The 20,760-nt window shown below is 38.4% G+C and overlaps 1 protein-coding gene across 2 annotated transcripts; it reads right to left on the reverse strand.

The window, feature by feature from the left end:
- Positions 1-1,285: 1,285 nt before the first annotated feature.
- Positions 1,286-20,705, reverse strand: LOC128017738 (histone deacetylase 8). Of its 2 annotated transcripts, XM_052603213.1 has the most exons (11): positions 20,465-20,699; positions 20,039-20,091; positions 19,794-19,924; positions 18,625-18,766; positions 18,249-18,361; positions 17,386-17,463; positions 16,180-16,288; positions 15,890-16,062; positions 14,901-14,995; positions 8,408-8,513; positions 1,286-1,974 (listed from the first exon to the last, which is right to left on the reverse strand). In XM_052603213.1, the coding sequence occupies exons 1-11, from the start codon at positions 20,576-20,578 to the stop codon at positions 1,952-1,954; spliced, it is 1,137 nt and encodes a 378-aa protein (XP_052459173.1). In that variant the 5' UTR covers positions 20,579-20,699; the 3' UTR covers positions 1,286-1,951. The 2 variants fall into 2 exon arrangements, with proteins under 2 accessions (XP_052459173.1, XP_052459174.1); XM_052603214.1 differs by lacking the exons at positions 1,286-1,974; positions 8,408-8,513 and adding an exon at positions 14,312-14,547 and having other exon boundaries at positions 20,465-20,705.
- Between the last annotated feature and the right edge of the window lie 55 nt (positions 20,706-20,760).

A 20,760-nucleotide genomic window follows, 5' to 3' on the forward strand; every position in this document is an offset into this window, starting at 1 on the left:
AGCTGTGTCTTAACAAGACTGGGGCTGCTCATCTCAATATTGATTAAAGAAGAGACGCGGCCGAACGGCTGCTTTCTTCTCCGTTTAAAGCCCGCATCTGTCGAGTCGTCATTCATGAAGACACTTCACATGTAGATTAGGAGGAAGTGACGGGTAAAGAGCAGGGGTTTGCTCCACTCCTGTGGGAAACGTTATGCAAATGAAGACAAACGGTTTTGACATGCCCTTTGTTTGTCACAACTCAAGAGCTAGTGTCATAAAGGGCACTTTTTGTATAGAATAATGGGTCACACTCCTCAAATACTTCATTGCAGTCCAGTGCTGCTGACAAAAACTCTGTATAAATCTGTTTGTGATCAGAGTGAAAGGTTGAACACGTCGTCAGGGAAGACCAGACACTTTGCATAAAATTCGTTGGGATGTCAAACACAGGCCATCACTGGATGAGCAGGTGCCATCTCCATTAGAAACGTCTTCTAGTTCGGGTTCACGATCAACAACAACCTCTTCAGGCAGTTTAACAGTCAATGACAAGCAAGGTATATATATATATAAATTACAAGTTTATTCCTTACCTTGAACAATTTGAGTCTACAAGACAAAATCCTTTTCTTACATTACAGGGAATAGTAATTGAAAATTTTCTAACTTTTTTTTTTTAATGTTATGAATTTTAATTCGAAAATCAAAAACATGAGCTGTATTCTATCATTTCTTGTATGTATTGCATTTTCAATGCATTTGAATAACCTAATCGAACTGGACAGAAAATTCAATAAATAGAATTGGTATCATGTTATTTGACTCAAAGTACAGCTGCAAGTATTCAGTATGCTTACTTGAAACGATTAAAACCTGAAATGAAACAGTATACTAGAGTATCACATTTCAGCCCCCACCCTTATTTATTTAGTCTATCAAAAGCAACCTGCTCCAGAGGAAAGATCAAAAGCAGGATCATTTAGGTATTGAGTAGACTGTTAGGTTCGACACGCATTAAGGTTTTAATAGGACGAGTCGCTGAAAATCAGTCCCGTCTCTCTGTTTGATTCTGCAAGTTTTATAGCGCTCTTTTCGTAGCATGGATCTGTTTATTGGGCAAAAATGCAATAAGGCCCATCTCTCAAAGCTAATAAAGGACTTAATGAATCACACTTGGTGTGCCATTCAGAGAAACCTCTGCAACCTAGAAATCCATAAAGATCAAGCTGAAAAGAACAGGACTTCCACATGTGGCAGCTTCTAGTGAAACACAAGCACAACACTCACTGCAAAAGCCACACAGTTTCTTTTTTAGATTTTAATATATAACAGAAGAGCATTTATACAAAAATTTAAAGTTGACAGGCAGCTTAAAAACATTTGCAATTTTTGACTCACTCATCAAACACAAGAAAATAAACATTGTGGTAAAAAGCATGCCACAGGCAACATAACACAGTTTATGAAGCCAACGTGACTTGGAATTCACTGCAAGACATTGCAATTAAAAATGATAAAAGATGGTTACATTTAGGGGAATGAAGACAAACTGTAAATATCTCACTGACTTGCCCTGTGCAACCATGGTTCGACATGTTTCTGGGATGCATCTTTGACAAGACAATATCTCACTTACAAATGATCCCATACAGTTAAAACAGAAAGTGACAAAAAACCAAACATGTTATTTGTAACATACTGCACCCTCAACTTGTTGCATTCACACTCAGTTTCACCTGAAAATGGCTTTGGATATCTGTAAAAAAGTACACCTATTAAATATCTGCCCCATATCCAACATTGACTAAAACCGTTCAAATGTGGCAACACTGGCCCATCTCTGCATTGTTTTTCCCTCCGGAAACTTTCGAGTAATGTTTACCAATCTCCCCTCTGGTGATGGCTCCGACACACCATCTTCATTAGAGGAGCAGGGCCTGATTCGGAAACACAAGCTGGGAGCCCACTCCTAAACTACATTCTTCAGATTCCCTGTAATCAAGCAGGGGAGGAAATAGAGAGGGGTAAAGAGTGAATTACAGAAAACATATTGAAAAATATTAATACAGTGATAGAGACAGCTGAACGTCTGCACAAGGACCTGGCACACTTCAATGACACAAACTGAAACAAAGCAGAGGTTGCAAATCTGGAAAAAAAACAGGATTTCCTATGACGTCTCTTATGGATGCACAAGCTATTCAAATATTTCTAAATCTAAATCAATTTACATGGATTTACAAACCACAATTTGCATTGGAATTGTGCCTGCCATTCACACTAGCTGAGCTGAAAAAGGACGTCTCCTTTGTTCCCACCAGCTGCTTGGCAAAAGAATTTGAATTTAAGGCTCTAAAGGAAATCCTGGTTTAAAAAAAAGAATCAATAGGAATCCGTACTTTACAAAGCAAGCTTTATAATCATAAAAAAAAAAAAAGTAATTTTGTAAAATTACATTTGTAAAAATATCTTTTTTAATAAAGTCACTTTATCTGCAATAAGGCCACAGTTTGTCATGAAATGTACATGAGGTCATGGCTCCTTCACAACTTAAGAAAAAGCATTCGCTCATTTTCAGAGATTTAATCGGAAGCCATACATTTACAGTGACATTTTAACGCTTTTTTTAAGCACAACATGTTCCCCTTACTTTGAAGGTTGAGGTTCAAGAGCACTTGGAACTAATTATCTTCAATTCTCATTTGAAATGAGCAAGCTTTTCCTTTCCTAAAACTTCAGTGGTTTCACATTAAGGAAACCATAAACTTTTATGAATCTATTTACATGTAGAATTCAGCAGATGTCCGGTGATCTCCCGTCTCCATCTTTCCGGCCTACATATTCATCCTCTTATCAAATATGGACTGTTTTCAGGGATGGAATCAACAAAAATGTCCCGTTGGTTTGTAGTCATTTACAACATGCACAAACCGTATAGTCTCTATTAAACACCCACTGTTTAAAATGATACGGCATTCAACATGAGTTTGGTAAACTGTAGTATTTGCTGATCAGAACCACTGAAAACAACTGTGTATGGTGTTTACTCGTTTTTGCCCCTCTTTCTCTCAGCATTTTATAATGCAAGGCTGAGTGTTGTAAATGCAACCCAGATGTGCTTGGAAACTCGGGTAATGTGTAACAATTTCAAGCCTCTCTATATATTACTTGTATGAATCAATTGCAGTTCTTCACTATTATCAGAATGCATGTCATACTATGCATGTTTGGGAAGGTCAGGCACACAGACTTCAGGTAACTCTCATCACACAGGTTGGCACTCGTCTTGCATTTGCTTCCCTCATCTGCATGATTTCCTTTCCCTCATAAACATGGCACTTATGTGACATACATAAGACTGTAAACAAGCACTGAGCACTACAGAAAAATCCTAATTAAAGAGTTTAATTGTTGTGAGCTGTTCATTTGAAAGTGGAGGCACACAGGGCTGTGCGAGCTTGTTGAAAAACGATATGGAAATCTTTAGAAAACCCTACACTTTAATGGTGTAATTTAGTGCCTAATAAAACCTCATTACAAACAATTACTTCCCCCTAATATAAACCCAACCATCTGACATCTATTGACCAGTGTGCTACACTGTCCTGACTATCCAAACAACAACTACAATTACCACAAAAATCCACAAAGATCCTAAAAGTAGAAATAAACTGGAATTTGTGCCCATGTGTGATACAGCAGTCTAGTCTTAAGAGATGGGTGGAAAGCCTAAATTGGAAGTTGAACCGTCTGCGCCTTAAGCCCTTTTTAATTATTCCCTAGAGCTAGTGATTATAAAGGGAGCGCTCTTTGCTCGCATTCTGCCATGCCAAACCATGCACACAGCAGCCCATGCTTGCATTTCTGTTCAAAGAAACAGCGGTTTGTGAATACTGATGCTTTAATAACAAATATTTTATCAGGAGCGTTTATGCTGTTGTGGCTAGGCGACATGCACTATGATGATGGTTGTACTGAGAAAAAAAATCTATATAGGCTACTTTTATGCTGGCTGAGCGGGACAAAACATGAATGTTGCAGGCCGGAGCAGGACAAGATAACATTTCTGTAGGAGCGGGACAGAAAAATCTATCCCACGCAGGTCTCTAGGTCCATGTACTTGGTGGCCATGGGATTTTCCTTTTGAAATTAGAAAACCAAAATCAGGTATAGAGTGTTCACTTGTTTTTTGTTTGAATATCGAAAGTAGGAAAATGAGATAACAGCTCTTTTCATAGTTTTTTTTTTCCAAGAAAGAAAAAACAACAAATCAGCTGAAATTTTCATTTTTCATTCAGACGTAGAAAAATGTATAAACAGCTTGAATTTTCGATTTCTACATGTGGGTGGGAATTAAACGGCCCTTTCTGCTGATTGGTCAGCAGAAGATCAAACAATGCGAGGCATTAGTCGTCCACTGCTGCAGGTGTACGGATTCTCAATGCATTCATCGCAACTTCATTTCATCTTTTTCTCATCAAACAACCAGATTAATGAATAGCTTGACACAGCTTGGAGTTTAGACAGGGCTTTCTTCTGTAGACCAGCGGTTCTCAAGGTGCCAGAGTGTCCGCAAAAAAATAAATAGCTATAGCCTACCGTGTTTTCCAGACTGTCAAGTCACTTTTTTGATACATGCTGTGATTTATTCCAAAGTGAATTATATGATGCATTGCACATCAAATAATCTAAATGTAGACTACCTAGGTGCATTTGCTGTGTATTGGTTCATGTTTGTGGCGTGTGCCAGAAAGATGCTCAATGAGACCGAGACACACCAAAGCAGCACATTTTGTTGTTCACTTTATTTTTCAAAGGCATGACATTTTATTGTCATTTTGAATGTACACAAATAAAAATATACTTTTATTACCATACGACCATGAACTGACTCAATATTAATTAAATAAACTCAAAAACAAAGTTATGGCTGTTGTACACTTCAATACTGGTCTGCGCTTGTCTGCGGTTTAGTTTATTGGAACTGTGTGAACTATGGGGGTAACTAATCACCTTGTTATTCTAAAGGCTTATCACCTTCCTTTCTCGAATCACACACACACACACACACACACACACACACAGACACACAATTTCCTGCTCTCACTTGGCAGAGAATGGCAGAGATGGTGACTTTCACTGTTTTAGGCTGATGCAAATCTGTCGTAAAATAACCGTTAATCTCATGGCGTGAGCTATATTCCAAGCGTTTCTAATGTATTGTGTGGGGTTTGGTGAGAATCGAGCCGGAATGACAAGTTACATTTATGAAAATCTTGCGAAAATCCTACATTATAAAAACTTAAAGAGTATGTATTTTATCTCTGTTGTTCTCCAATTGTAAGATGACACAGTTCTTGAATGTTATAATAGGCCTGTTATATAGCAATGCAATGCATTATTCTTTCCTTTTGGTATAAGTGTTTAAAATAGTTTATTTAAAAGTAAATAATTCATTAATTAAACAAACAAACTAACTGGGCGACCAGGGTAAGCAATGACAGCTATCATATCATACATGCAGCTGTTGCAAATCATAGAATTTATATGTCCGCAGAAGAAAGCCCTGTCTAAACTCGAGCTATTCATTCATCAAGTTGTTTGTCAGTTGAAAAGATTAGAGAGAAATAAGCAGATGTTTCTTCAGCTTGTTGAGCATTTAAAAACTCAAGGGCTGCACAAAAGTCAAGGGTGTTTAGATGGGTCAACTTCATCCTATAAGGAGCTTGGTGATAAGACCAGAAGAGCACACACCGCCACTCATGCCTCTCTCATGAACAACAGAGCTTTAGAGGGATGAACACATTTCTTTAAAGAGAAAGTTCACCCAAAGATGAACATTCAGTCATTATTTACTCAAAGTCTGTGGAGCCCTTTTGACTTTACTGCACGGCCAAAACAGCTGAAACTTTATTCAACATTATTCAAAATATCTTTTGTCTTTTTGGGTGAACTACTCATTTAAAACATCACACCAGTAATGTCATTATTTCCAATAAAGCTGATATAAAATGTTAGATTAAAAAAACTTAAATTTAGAAATGTTGTCTCTAGTTTTTAAGCACTATAAAAAGGGCTTAAATGACTGAAATTAGATAAATCTAGATTTAAAAAAAATGACAAAAGCACAAGATTACTAAAATTGAAAATCTATAAATAACTATCATTCTAAATGATATTAGTATAGTAGAGAGAGATGGTAGAGATACTAGTGTAGTATATAAATACAGAGGTGTACACTTCTATAACAGATTTTTACTTTATTATAAATATTTTTTATTGAGATTTACTTCATGAAATTTTAAAGTTGATCAAAGTTGAAACTTGATACTTTCGCAATCCATTTCTCCAAGCCCTTTCATTACATTTGCAACTACAAAGCACAAAGTAGTAGCAACAGCAAGAAAAACTTTGTGGATCAGTCATTATGGGTGCTTTCACACCTGCCTCATTTAGTTTGGTTGAATTGTACCAGAGTTCGTTTCCCCGTTTGGTGCGTTTCGATTGGGCAGGTGTGAAAGCAGCAATCGCACTCAGGTGCACACCAAAAGTCGACCAAACAAGCGTACCGAGACCTGCTTGAAGAGGTGGTCTCGGTACGCTTTCAAATGAACTCTGGAGCAGTCCGTTTGTGGTGAGAACGTGATCCGACCTCGAACAGACCCAACTGCCAAAAGTACTGATAATGTTTGGACTAAACCAGCTGCCGTAGTCAGCTGCGCTGTGCATTATGGGATGAGGAAGTGTTTGTTGACAGTTTGCACTTAAGCATGGCAGCTCGTGGACAAGCTTGGAGTAGTGAGGAGGTGCGGAGCCTCATAGAAATTTGGCCAGAGTTAAGAAGAATTAATGCACGCCTCCGCTTGAAGTTACGAGCGGGCCGTTTGTAGTGCAGTAGAAGGTTGTTTTCAAGCCGCATCCGTGCTTCATCGTAGAAATGTATTGTTTGCATATTGTGGTGTACACAAACAATGTACTAGATTATGGTCGTCTCTCCATAGTTGTGCTGTCTCCATGTTGTTTGCTGGCTTTTCCTCTTATGTTGGAATTTCCCCGCACTTAAACTCGAAAAGCAGTTTAGGAAATACATCAATGGCCAATCAGTGATGTCGATGTTGTCATGTGACTGCATTTTGGTTCGTTTCAACTAGTTCGGACCAAAGCAATCAGTGTGGTGTGAAAAGGAACCAAAAAAGCTGAAAAATGCTACAATGTATAATGGTTTGCCCTTGGTTCGGACCAAATGAACCGAACTAGAGATGTGAAAGCACCCTACGATATCCAGTTCACAAATTAATCTTTTAACCAAATTCAGTTCCTTTGGATTTCTACTTTTTTGTGAAGGGGATTAAACAAACTCTCCCTATATTTATATTTGTATATATTTATTTGTTTTAGCATTTAAGCGATGCTAAAGATTAATCGATAATGTTTAAATATTATATCTTAAACAACATTATATAAACAACACTTTATAAATAACACTGCACCACACAATGAGTAAAGTGAAGGACTTTGTAAGACTTAGGCTGGCTTTTCTGAATCAAATTTGTTCTTATACACAAACAATGACCGTGTGTTAATATTCGGAACACTGCTTTTCCGTCTGCACTGCCAGATTTCTGCCCATTCACACAGATGTTTGAATGAGCTCAAAAGGAAAAATCCTTATTTTATTACATCCAAGGGGCATCTGAAATCTTCTCAGCATAGCTTTAAAACATGTTTTGAGTCTTAAAACTAAGTCCCCGGAGAAGGTGTAAAGGCAAGAGTTTGCTGAAACCTCAAATAAGCACACACACACACACACACACACAGTGTATGCACAGTTGTTGCAACAACACAACAAAAAAAATCACTTTTATAACTAATAAGAAGAACCTTGTGTCAAAGGGACAAACCAGACACTTTGTCAAGAAGCAAACTAAAACTAAAACTAAAACGTGGATAAGTGCGTGTCTGGGGCCCCATGTGTACATGTGTGCAAATGTTCCTAATGTAGCCTGTTCTCATTCTCATCCCAGCCGCTCTCTTGAGACTTCAGCTGCAAGTTTCTAAGAATGCTTTGCTTATTAGTTTACTGATGACCGGGAACATCAAACACATTCATTTCTCTTTTCTACAGCTGAAGAGAGCCAGTCACATGGGACAACTGTGGTTGGTTTAAAGGTCTCCCTGGTCACTAGAGGGGGGTGGGACGCAAAGTTCTTGAGGAGGCTAGAGGTACATCTGGATGAATGACTGACACACCATGCTACCCATCATCAATGGTTTTCCAAATAAACAGGCCATTACTTTAAGTATTTTAAGTAGCTTTGAAATGGACAAAAGTAATTCCATCAGTGGAAATGGTATTGGATTAAGTGTGGAGAATGTGTGACATGTTTGTGTTTGGTGAGTTTCTGGATGTTGTTATGGTGATTACCTTTGATGGTGCTGATGACCCGCTCCAGATGCTGGCTCTCATTGCGGTCGGGCCGGCAGCTCGGGCTGATCTCCAGGGAATAATCCGGGCCGTATTCAGTGAAGTACTGGATTTGAGATGAGCAAAGCAAAACACAAAGCATACTTAAAGTCACCATCACTTAAAGTAACAACTCTCGACTGCAGCATTTATTTTAAATGGTTTATTTGGGCACTTTTATAATTCATGCATTTTAAAACACGATGAGGTTGAAGATATTAGACTGAAAATTCTCATGTCATCCCAAATCCAAAATGTTCATTTTGGTCAAACATTGGACAAGCATTCCATTTAGTTAAATTGTTATAAGTCAAAATATGGAATTATGTGTATGCGATTCACCCTTCCTAGGACTTGCACTCAAAGAAAGTGCAAATGATTATGTATGGAGTAATGGATGGAGACAAACCAACGTTTTTCCAGCTAGGACAGAGTTGCTGCTAATCACAGCTTCACTAATGACCTTTTAATGTGATCTAGGTTTCCTTCAATACAACCTGTTTTTGTGAGATTTTCTCAGCTAGAAAGCAGCATTTACTTTAGTAAATATGGGAAGGTTTAGTCATACTTCCACTTTGTTCCAAACACACACATACAAATATACATCAACTTGTTGGATAGCTGTGCTCAGTCTATCGCAGTGTTCTGACCGTTGGATTGAAAAGGCACGCTTAAAAAGCAGTTAAAATTTCCCACATCATGAAATGCATCTGAAATACAATTAGTGACGCATTATGATTTTGAAATGGAAACTATAGTGACTGGCCAAAAAGTCAGCCAGGTATGTTGCCTTACTCATTCGAATAAACACTGTCTGCATTGTGTTGGTAGGGTAACAGGGGTTTAAATTGGACAGAGATCAGATTTGGTTGTATTTGTGTTACAAGCATTAGCTCAACTATGCTTTCAATTAATTGTCTTTTGTTTTTCCCGCTTACCTCCAGTCCCAATGCGCTCCAACATGTTAGCGATTACACAACATATGAGTCTGTGAATGTGTGCTGTCAGGGTTAGGTTAGTTAGTTCACCCAAAAATAAAAATTCTGTCATCAATTACTCATGTTGTTCCAAACCCATATGACTGTCTTTTTTATCTTCAAAACACAACCCTGAGAGATTTCGGTCTCTCCATTAAAAGACCATTGCACCATAACTCTGATGCATCAAAAAGTGAGTAAAAACATAATCCATTTGAATAGATGCCATAATTTGTATTTTGGGTGAACTATCCCATTAGCTTGTTTCATAGATAGATAGATGACAGAAAGTTAAGTCAGATCAAATTAGACAACCCCTCCTCAACAGGGCAGAGTAAAAAACAACAACTATCCACTCTTCGAGTCAAAATATAGCCCAACACTTCATTGTCTCTAAGTATAAAGGTCAGTTTAGGTTTCATCTCTTGACCTTTTAAACTATGACCCCTAAACTATCAACACCACCCAACATCCATTATGGATTTCCACAAAGCTCATTTCCAGCATTTATTCCACTCCGGAATTCTGGGAGCCAGCTACTTCCCAGACTCAACGGCACAAAAAGTCCCACCCACAGAAGAAGATACAGAGGCCACGCTAACTGTTACTGTTGTGGCGTCGCAAGTTTTGTTCAAGATGCATGAAATTGGAGAGGTTAAGGAACACCTGAAGGCCTCTGCTGAAAATGTGTAGTTGACAAAAGAGAGTAAGCTTTACAAAATCATAATTTGTCAAAACATTCACTAAAATCACTGAACACATGATGTGATTTATTCTTATCTTTAGTCTATAACACGGGCAGACAAACAGCATCTACACTGTCTGAAGCGCTTCCCTTCTAGATCAGTCAGTACGTGCGGGCGGCATGAGCCAAATCCGTGCTGACAGTCTGTCTGTCTCACACTTTACAGTGAAGTACCAGACCTGGTTCAAAGGGCAAAGCTACAGACAATGCAAACATAACACGACTTGCACTCACAACATCCTGCCGTAAAAAAGTTGCCAGCCAGTGAGAACTTGTGTACGTGCATCAAAAAAAGATTTCTAAAGGAACATTTCACAAAGGTAGTTATATCACAATTTGAGATACAAGAAAATAAACCAGCTGAACTCTGATGGCGGACTACCCTGCTGTGTATAATGGGTTCACACAAATCAATTTAAAATTAAACCGTTGTGTGGATTCTTCTCAATCCACACACAGATCCTCTAAGGGTCTGTGCTGTCTGTCCCTGTTCTGCCCAATGGGGTTTTCACCACCTCCTCAAGTTATTCAGAGGAGACAGAAGACCTTAAACTCCTTTTAGCACTGTTTGACGAGCGTAAGCACAGCTGTCATCTTGAGATTGTGTTCATGTTAGCTGGCTGAGCTCATTAACGAACAGTACACCTGTGTAGGAACCTGTAGATTCTGTGGCCAAGTGTTTGAGGTCATGGGTGGAGTGCTTCAGTTGATCACTTAGATGTAGACGTTGGTCTTTAAGAGACACTGTTTGTACAATTGGAGGAAGTCATGCAGATTGTTCACTGCTTGTAACCCCCTCTGAATTCTCATGTGAAATGGAGTTAAATAAAAGAAGAACCAGAGAGAGAGGATCGGATGTCTATCTGGCTGACTAACTGCAGGGGGGAAACAGAGCTCTGGGTGTTTGTTATTTCAATAGGCTGTGCTGAAAATAACTTGGCAGAAACAAGTGAAAAGGAGTTGAAAAAAAGGAGAGGATGTACAGATGTTTACTGGCCACAGAGGAGTGTGTGCTGTTTCCACCCATGGGCTGAGCGGAGTCCCTGACAGAACTCAAACAAAAACAGAGCAAATTCCCTACCACTTGCTGATAAGATTTTGACCAGAACAAAGCCACATGTTTCCGGTCTAGCCAAACTGGAACTTTTTGTAGATTTAACACTTTTCGGTCCTCTGAACCACTACAGATGACATTAAATGCAATGTGTGGTTCACCAAAAACTACAATCATGTTATAATTGACTCAACCTCATGTCCTTCCATAATTGTACGACAAGATATTTTGAACAATGTTGGTAACTTAACTGTTTTGGTGACCATTACTTAAAAGAAGATATTTTGAGAAATGTTTCCCTGAAGAAAGAAAAGCATACAGGATTGGAACAACTTGAATTTTCACATTTTGGGGGGAAACTATCCCTTTTACTTCTTCTGTAGTACAGCTATTTAGGTTTTTGTCAGTAATCAACAATGTCGACTTGTCAACTGTACAATCTTCATTTAGAATTTCACCTCTCTTAGACAAGAACGTAAAAAATAAATAATAAGAGCATAGTCACACTGCAACACTGGTTCACCTAAAATCCACTCTTACAGTAGGTGTTCCTTATAGAAAAGCAGAAATATCACAGCAACCTGAGTAAACAAAGTGTTTCTACGCAACGTAATAGTTAAAAAAAAAAAAATAATTACTGTTTTTCAATATACACATTTTAAACATCCATTCATTCAAAATATAATTGATTTATGGGGTCAGATTCTTCATCATTTTTCTTTATAGTTGTTCCACAATTTAACCTGTTTTAAACATCTGTTTATCTAGAACATTTTTATTGTGTACCGTTTTACTTTATTTAAATGTTCAAGGTTATTTTGTTATTTGAAAAAAAGGTGCCTAAACCTTTAATAATTAGCACAACACTTACGTTTGTAATGTAATTCAATACTGTGATGAAAAATTATGAATAAGCTTCAGCAGTTATCGTGATACAAATAAAATTATACCATCACACGCATAGTTTTAGCTCAATCAATACAGTGAGTTTAAGACAGAAGTGGTTTATTGAATAATTACAGTCGGGCACAACAGCAGACGTGTTTGGGAAACCTCTCTGAATTCCACAACATCTCAGAGACCTGTGTGTCTCATGATGTTATTCCCCCTAAAGTGTGAATAATTCATTACTTCTGTGGCTAACTGTTTATTATATTTAAATCATGACATCTTAATCAGCTAAATATATCGTTGCCTAGGTTTGTGCTCTGATTTCGATCGAAGAAAGAGATGTTTTGTTGGTACCAAAAAGGAACTGGATTGACGCGCTGTTGCCTTTAAAAGGAGATGCCAACAATGGCATTTATTTAGACCAATATCAGGGCTGTCTTGGCCCAAGCACAGCACAGGCTTTTCCAATTCATCAGTTTCTTAAAGAGAAACAATTCAGGTCCAAATAAAAGGCTCTGCATTTGTTCTGGGACTCTCCCTTGTGAGGGAGGACTGTCTATATTAGCCTCACTTTTTCATCTCTCTGTGTCTGTGACAGGGTCTGAATGAGCTCGTTGTATGCCTCCGCTCCAGTCTGTCTTCATTGTTTGCAGTCCTGGCAGGGCAGAACCCAGACTGAGCCGCCTCAGAGTCTCAGCAGCTGGACCGGCTCGAGGGGAGAGAGAGAGAGATGGCTCAGGTACAAAGTGCTTCTTGTTCCACCTCTCTTTTCCCAGCTTCTTCCATGCTGCAATACTCTTCTGTCTTTTTTTATACCCCCATTGGTGGATGCCTCAGTCTTTTATCAGCCTCATCTCTCTCTCTCTCTCTCTCTCTCTCTCTCTCTCTCTTCCATCTTTGTCTTTATGGACTCACACTACTGTTAAATCGTTTTTTGTTTGGCTGGGATGGAAACACAATAACAGTGCTGGTAAGGAGATGGGGGTTCCACTCTCTAAGAGGGGAGGAGAGAATGCTTCATGCTTTGAAAAGCTGATGGAAGGAACAATAAAAGGAAAAGAAGCTATAGAGAGAAAGAGGAGGGATGAGGAGAAGAGGGAGAAGGAGTGGTGGTCCTAAAACTCGAAATATGTAGTGGACCAGCAGACTTCGGCAGAGCTCTTAGGGAGGGCTGGTTCATGCTTTTACCATTATAGAGATTGGAATGGAAATTGAATGGAATACCAGGAATTTATAACAAGGATTTCCAAAGTTACAAAGCACATTATAAAACAATCATAATATTTCCACTAGATAAATACTGTATATTTCCCCACTTATTTCACACCAATAAGTCAATCAATAAATAAGGTAATAAACACGGTTTAAAAGTTTGGGATCAGTACAATTTAGTTTGTTTTTTAAGAAACCTAAAAGATACTTTTATTCAGTTGATCTACAGTGAAAGTAAAGTCTTTCATAATTTTACAAAAGATCCTATTTTAAACACAATGCTGTTCTTTTGAACTTCCTATGACAGTTTCCACAAAACTATTAAGTTGCACAACAATTTTTAAGATTATTTTTAATAAGAAAAGTTTAATGAGCACAAAATGATCATATTAGAATGATTTCTGAAGGAACATGATACTTGGGACTGGAGTAATGACACTGAAAGTTCAGCTTTGCATCACAGGAATTAATTACATAATAATTAATTACATGGAACAGTTACTTTAAATTTGGATACTACTTCACAATATCGATTTCTTAACTTGTTAAGTGAAATAAAATTAAATAAATGCAGCCTTGGTGAACATATGGGACGTTTTGAATGGTAGTGTATTGAGGGAAGTCCATTTCACACATTTAAGAGTACTCCAAAAAACTGGCCCTAGTTAAACATCCAATGTAATAAATTGTAAAGTGTAACAAATACATGTTGCAAAAAGTTTAGAATACATATACAATTTTGAATGGCTCTCAATGGAGAAGAATGCTTTAAATAAATAAAAGGTGAAATAACTCCCAGCAGGGGCTATTGACTTCTAGGGCCATATTGTATCTTGTAGTTTTTTGTGGGGTTTTTCTTAAAACAACAAAGTATTATATTTTGTACAATACAATATTATAAAAAAAAAATCCCTGATTAACCTATCCTGAAGTATTCCAGGAAGCTCAAATCTATTCAGCAGCATTGATAATCATCACGACCATCATTGTCATTAAACGGTTTTATTTTGGTTGCTTACCCTGTAGAGAGGTCAAAGGTCAACATGACGCAGGAGGTCATGTCAGCTGAAACAATGGCATCTTTTATTGTGGTGACCATGAAAGTGCTCTCTATAAACATTAAAAGACCTTCTTTGTGTGTTGTTAGAAAAGAGAGATATTATCGAACTCTCCCAGACCAACCAGAAGGCCTTTCCAGCCCTTCATCTCTCCTCAGAAGCTCCTCAAAAAAGCATGAAAAAGGCTCACTCAGAATTGGGTACACACATTCTCTTTCTCTACAGAAAGAGTAAGAGGAGAGAGGGGCATAAACAGTTGGGGAAAGAAAAGCACAAGACCCTCTCAGTCAACCGGTAGGGACAGAGTAGTATTGTTAAGACCCCTTCAATGGTGTGCACACGCACGCACGCACGCCCCCCTCCCAGATCCTGAATCACATGAAAACAATCCTGGTTATTGAGAGGTGCTTGGACTTCTTTGATTAGACCAGGTGACTCAGCAGGAATGGAAGAAGAGGAGGAGAAGAGAGTGGAGTTTTATACAGCTGCTGAAAGAAGAGAGGGAACGGGGTCTCACCTCGTGGTCCGGGATCTCAGAAGACAGAGTCTGTCCTAGGACGGTCCCGGTTAGATAGGTCCAGCAGCGGGCAGTATTGGCAAGGTTATAGCCGCCTGAGAAGGACAGAGAGAGGCAGATTTGTATACAGAGAGAGCGAAGGGGGATTGAAGTCAGCAAAAGGGCTTCATTGTACTCGTGTAATTACTACCTTTCATCTAGAGCTTGGCTAGGCAGGTCTGCAGCTTAGAGCTCATTTTAAAATGGGCTGAAATCACAAAAGTTCACTTTCTTCTCTCAGCCCAACCACCCCACCCTCTCCTGGCCGTAACAACACACTAATAAACTTTTTGGCCGAGTCAGAAAGCTGGCAACAAGGACAGAAGATGTTGTTGTCAGTGTTAAGGCATGGAGCGAGAACAAACTGGGCAACACTGCTGAAGCGGTCTATCGAGGTTTGTTTTTGAAATGGTTTGTTCATCCAAAATTGTCAATTCTGTCATCATTTACTCACACGCACGTCGTAAAAAACCCATAACATCTTCAAAACAAATAAAGATGCATTTAATAATCTCTCGTAATTTGTGTCAATCCATGCAACCAACATTTGTACAAAATGACAGTGTGAACATAATCCATAGGAATCAAGAAGTTAAACCGATTTGATTTCTGCATAATTAACATTTAGCATTGAACAATGCATGAATAAAAGAAGATATTAAATCTGTTCATCATAAAAACCAAACACGTCTCCTCAGAAGACATTAATTAAACTGTGAAATTCATATGGACTGCTTTTTATGTTCTCTTTATAATCTTTTGGAAAATTCTGTTGGGTGGACTTTGGATGGATAGAAATGATGAGGGAATATATATATATATAGAAAATCTTAATTTGTGTTGATGAATGAGAGTCTTAAGGGTTTGGAACAACATGAGGGTGAGTAACTGATGACAGAATTTTCATTTTTGGGAGTGTAATATAATTCAATAAAAACAATGACACACACCTCCTCCTAGAAGCAGAGTGGGTAACTCCCAGTCCAGTATATAGTTCAGACATTTTCCGACTCCGACGGGAGTCATATTGAAGGAGCACATGGGGTCACCCGCCATGGTGTCTGCTCCGAGTTGCATCACAATTGCTTCAGGGTTAAACAGAGCTTTGACTTCCTGCATCACACTGAGAGAAAACCCCCCAAAAAAGAAATAATTTCTATGTTTAAATTACACTGAACCATGGGGACAAACAAAACATTGCAAGGAACTTCGACTGGTTGGTTACTGGATCTTTACAGACCTAGTGAAGGTTTGGCAGTACTGATCATCACGGATGCCATCCTCGAGGGGGACGTTCACCGCGTACCAGCGTCCTTTGCCCAGCCCAGTGTCAATCACATCACCTGTGCCTGTCGAACAAATTATAACCAGAAGCTAAATTTGGTCTCTTTGAAGGTCATTCATATGACTGATAGAACTTATGTCAGGGACAGTATGAATTATCTAAATGAAGGACGATTTACAGTATCATTTAAAAGAGTGGGTCATCAAGATTTTTTTTATTCATAATTAATCATTTTAATTAGCAAGGATTCATTCATTCAATCAAAAATGACAGAAAATACAGAAATAATATTTTAAATAAATGGTGCTCTTTTGAACTTTCTTTTCATCAAAGAATCCTGAAAAGATGTACCACCGTTTCCACAAATTTTATATATATATATATATATATATATATATATATATATATATATATATATTTATATATGGACGGATGGATGGATAGATAGATGGACAGATAGAATGATTTCTGAAGGATCATGTGACACTGAAGCCTGGAGTAATGGTTGCTGAAAACTCAGCTTTACATCACAGGGATAAATTAATTTTTACACAATATTACGGTTTTTACTGTATTTTCTGAGCAAACATAAAAAATACTTCAACCAATGGTATTGTCTTTTTCTGAGATGAAGCTGTTGCAGTGAGATTACATACTGAAATTATTTTTTACATCTGCAGCTTGCTTATTTGCCTAACTATAATTCTTAAACAAATTTTAAACCTACTCAATTCAGTCAGGTTTCCCCTACAAACATCTGAATAGAATGTAAATCTTAATTTTATTTTAATGTTAAGAAAATCTATGCCAGGATTCAGGAATCAACATGGATCCTGTTGTGTCATTTGTGAAGACCACTTGGCAACTGTTGCAAAAACAAACCATTAATAAATCCTTAAGTAAATAATAATTAAATCATACAATATCTTGCATTTGACCAGTTACCTTTCCAAGCGCTACTGTTAAGTTACTGAAGGGGCTCTCAGAGTCTCCATGAAGCCATAGAGCTCCAGTCTCTGTTATCAGCAGGGTAATCAGACTCTGGGCGCTGGAGTGGAGCCTGCAGCTCCAGCTCTGGCATGGCTTGAAACATGACTGTCAATTAAGGGAATTAAAAGACGCGCTGGTCTTCACTGAGGCGCAGAGGCATGCTGAACTGACCTGGGAAGAAGCCAGGGGAGAACTTGTGCAGAGACACTGTCATGACTTTAGAGGTGAAGCTGAAAGCGTCCTCCACACCTGGAGAGGAAACGATGCAGAATAAAGGGAAGGATATTCAATTGGGTCACAATAAAAGCTTAGAGGAAGTGCCCTTTTTCACTGATGGATGCGTGTTCTAATTGAAAAATAACCTGAACTGATAACAAATTAACACAAAGAAGGAACATGAGCTACTACTATCTAAACATCTGAGTCTATGGCAAATAAAAATTACCTGCCTTTTTTTTTTTTTTTACCTGCATTTTTTACCTCTACACACAGTTATAAAGGTCTGAAGTGGTCCTTTCTATGATATCATTTCCTGTTTTATGCTTTTATCCACATGTTGTTTGCACCACATGACATTAATCTGGTGGACCGAGGTGTTTAATACATTTATAAGCATTTTTGTTAAAATGATTGTTCTCCAAGAAATAAAAAAAGAAGTATTATGCAAAACTACCTAATGAGATTTTCTTTTCAAGGACTTTTTAAAAAAAAGACTTTTGTTTGTCATTATGATATCAGAGGGCTTGTACTAACCTGATATTGTTATTTTACTTTGTGTCTCCCTCCCAAAAAAAAAAAAAACTCAAAATGATGGTTAATTTTGGAATGTAAAAGAAAAAAGTGCATATACATGAACTGCGTTTTTTACGTGTTTTTAAATAAATGAATTTCAAAATTCTAATGAAAATGAACGTCATGTGACTGACCCATCAAACATTTGCTCATGGTGTTAATGTGCATTTGGAAATCCGGTAGAAATCTGAAAAGAAGGATGTTAAATGCTATTAACAACATCAATATGGACGTGTTTTTACCATCTCCATGGTGAAGGTCCACATCCACATAGAGAACTCTCTCATGCTTCTGGCGCAGTTTGAGGATTCCAAGAACAGCGTCATTCACATAACAGAACCCAGATGCCTCGTCCCTTATATAACAACACACATTCAATCAGCTGCTCCAGTGACCCACTGAACAATGTCCGACACTTACATAAACTCATCTTCAATAAACATACTTTATGACAACTCAGCACGTTTAACAAGCTTCTGCAAAAAAATTGTAACGTCAAAATTTGAACTTGGTTTAAACCATGCAGGTCTTCTTAGTACTTATGGCGAACTCATCTCAATGATTGATGTGGATGTGAAACACAAGAGTGTGGGGACAAGGCCTGCTGTGCCGTCTTACTTCTTGGCGTGATGCCACCCTCCGGCCCAGTTGATGGCCACATCACACTTTCCATCCAGCAGATTCTGGGCAGCAGTCAGAGTGGCTCCTCCAACGGCAGCGGCGTAATCAAAAATACCCTCCACCACCGGACAGTCATAACCTGAAAAAAAACAGAGCGAGAAGAAGGGGGTTTGATAACACGGAGGGACAATGGGATGGGGTGTAGAGAGGAAAGTGAGAGGAAAGATATGGAGAGGGAGAGCGAGATAGAACAATAAACACTGAGCTACATTAAAAAAAAAGATCCGTTGGTCAGAGCAGATAGCATTGTGGCAGAGTGCCAACATATAGCACTGTTGTGCTCTGTGTGTCCCGAGTTTGAATCCTGCCTTGTGGACCTTTTCCAAATCCCCCCCCCCCCCCCGCTCCACCCCACATTTCTTTCTCCCACTTTCTGTCAACGAACTTTCATTTATTAAAAATGACAAAAAACACCAAAAATCTAATTGTACAAATCTTTGTTTCCCCTTTTAAAAACAACACTATTCTCTAAACCTGGAGATTCGTATGAAGTGTCAGTTTGTCAGGCTTTTAAATTACAAATGGCCATGATCCAGTACAAAAATGAAACACTGATTGTTATAACTGGAAAGTTTGAGAAAGATTCAAGCACAATACTGCCCTCTGCTGTAAGCTAGAGGCAACTGCCTGCACTGCATGCAACAAAGGGACACCATAACCTCGGCTAACACACTACACTTTATGGCCAAAAGTGTATGGACACCTAATTCTAATTCATAGGGTTAAAACAGAGCTCTGCAGGGGGACGAAGGGGGAGCTAGGTGGTCTGTGAAAATGTTTTAAACAATTTAAAGGGCTGCCACGTTTAACTTGCCATATAAATTACATAATTTTACATCAATTAAATGCTTTCTGCAAATATACATTTAAATGTGATTGTCTATTAAATGCAAGTTTTAACAGAAATTAATACAAAAAAACAAATAGGAGCAACAGTCTGATGCACAGTAGGGGCATAACCCACTGTAACATAACTAATGCTCTTGTGTCTGAAGAGGAGCAAGTTCCTGCAACCAGAGTCAACATCTCCCCAGAAGAATGGGCATGTAGTACAGTAATCACGGGCCTAATCATCTGAATTCAGGTCTATTAAACACCAGTCTCACCCAGTCCAAAGTCAACAGACTGAGGATCATCATTGTCCCCGTCCTGGCTGATCTTGTGCAGGTGCTGTAGGTAAGAGTCTGTGTGAAACACGGCCATCTCCTCTATTGAAGCCACATGAGGCTTCACCACCCTTAACACATGCACACAACAGTTTGAACATAAACATCAGCTGACATTATTTACATATCAGAAAATACATATTAAAATACTGAGAAATCGTCAATTATGCATAATCTTGACACACCTCATGTATTGTAATAAGCCATAGGCCTCAATCAATGAATGCACCATACTCGCCTGTGAGAGAAAGAGAGAGGTTAACTTACTCATTTAACTTTTTAACTTTTGCATTCAAATAAGTATAGTTATGCTGTGTGGTACCCCGGTACTGTCATGGTTTCAAAATACATTCAGGTGTGTTTTCATATATTCCATGTTACTGGTTGGTATTTGTATGATACTCCAAAATAATCAAAAGAATCCCACGGTAATTTACTAAAGTAGATGTCCATAACACAGTACTTTTCCATTAGTACCAAGCCAGCTAAGTAGAGCAAACGCGATTCCCTCTCAAGTTCATGTCTCTACATTTATCAGTATGCAGTGTCTCCATGAAGCCAGAGGTGTGTTGTGTTTGGGAGAGTGTGAGGTAACGTGCAGCTCGTCTCACCCGGTTTGGCACTTTAGACAGGGAGTCGCATGTCTGGATGTACTCCGGACTGTAAACATACACCACGCTGCGATTTCTGCTTTTATCATCATTACTCTCGCTTTTATCACTCATTTAAAAAACAAACTATTAAAATCAAAGCACCGCATAAATCGATACAGAGCCCTTCGCTGTGCTCTGGCTGACGATGAACGTTACAGCAACAAACGTCCGTTATTTCAAAATAAAAGTCCCGAGTTTGACCCAAGAACAAAACACCGTAATCATTGTCAAGATAATGCAGTGTTTTGGCTTCT

Source organism: Carassius gibelio, chromosome A7 (assembly GCF_023724105.1).
Source record: "Carassius gibelio isolate Cgi1373 ecotype wild population from Czech Republic chromosome A7, carGib1.2-hapl.c, whole genome shotgun sequence".
Taxonomy (NCBI): Eukaryota; Metazoa; Chordata; class Actinopteri; order Cypriniformes; family Cyprinidae; genus Carassius; species Carassius gibelio.

Coding starts and splice junctions, on each gene's coding strand:
- LOC128017738 (XM_052603213.1), bottom strand. CDS start 20,578: ATGAGTGATAAAAGCGAGAGTAATGATGATAAAAGCAGAAATCGCAGC. Junction 18,767..19,793: donor GTCTGTTGACTTTGGACTGG/GTGAGACTGGTG, acceptor GTTTTTTTTCAG/GTTATGACTGTCCGGTGGTG. Junction 16,289..17,385: donor CTCCCCTGGCTTCTTCCCAG/GTCAGTTCAGCA, acceptor TTTGTTCGACAG/GCACAGGTGATGTGATTGAC.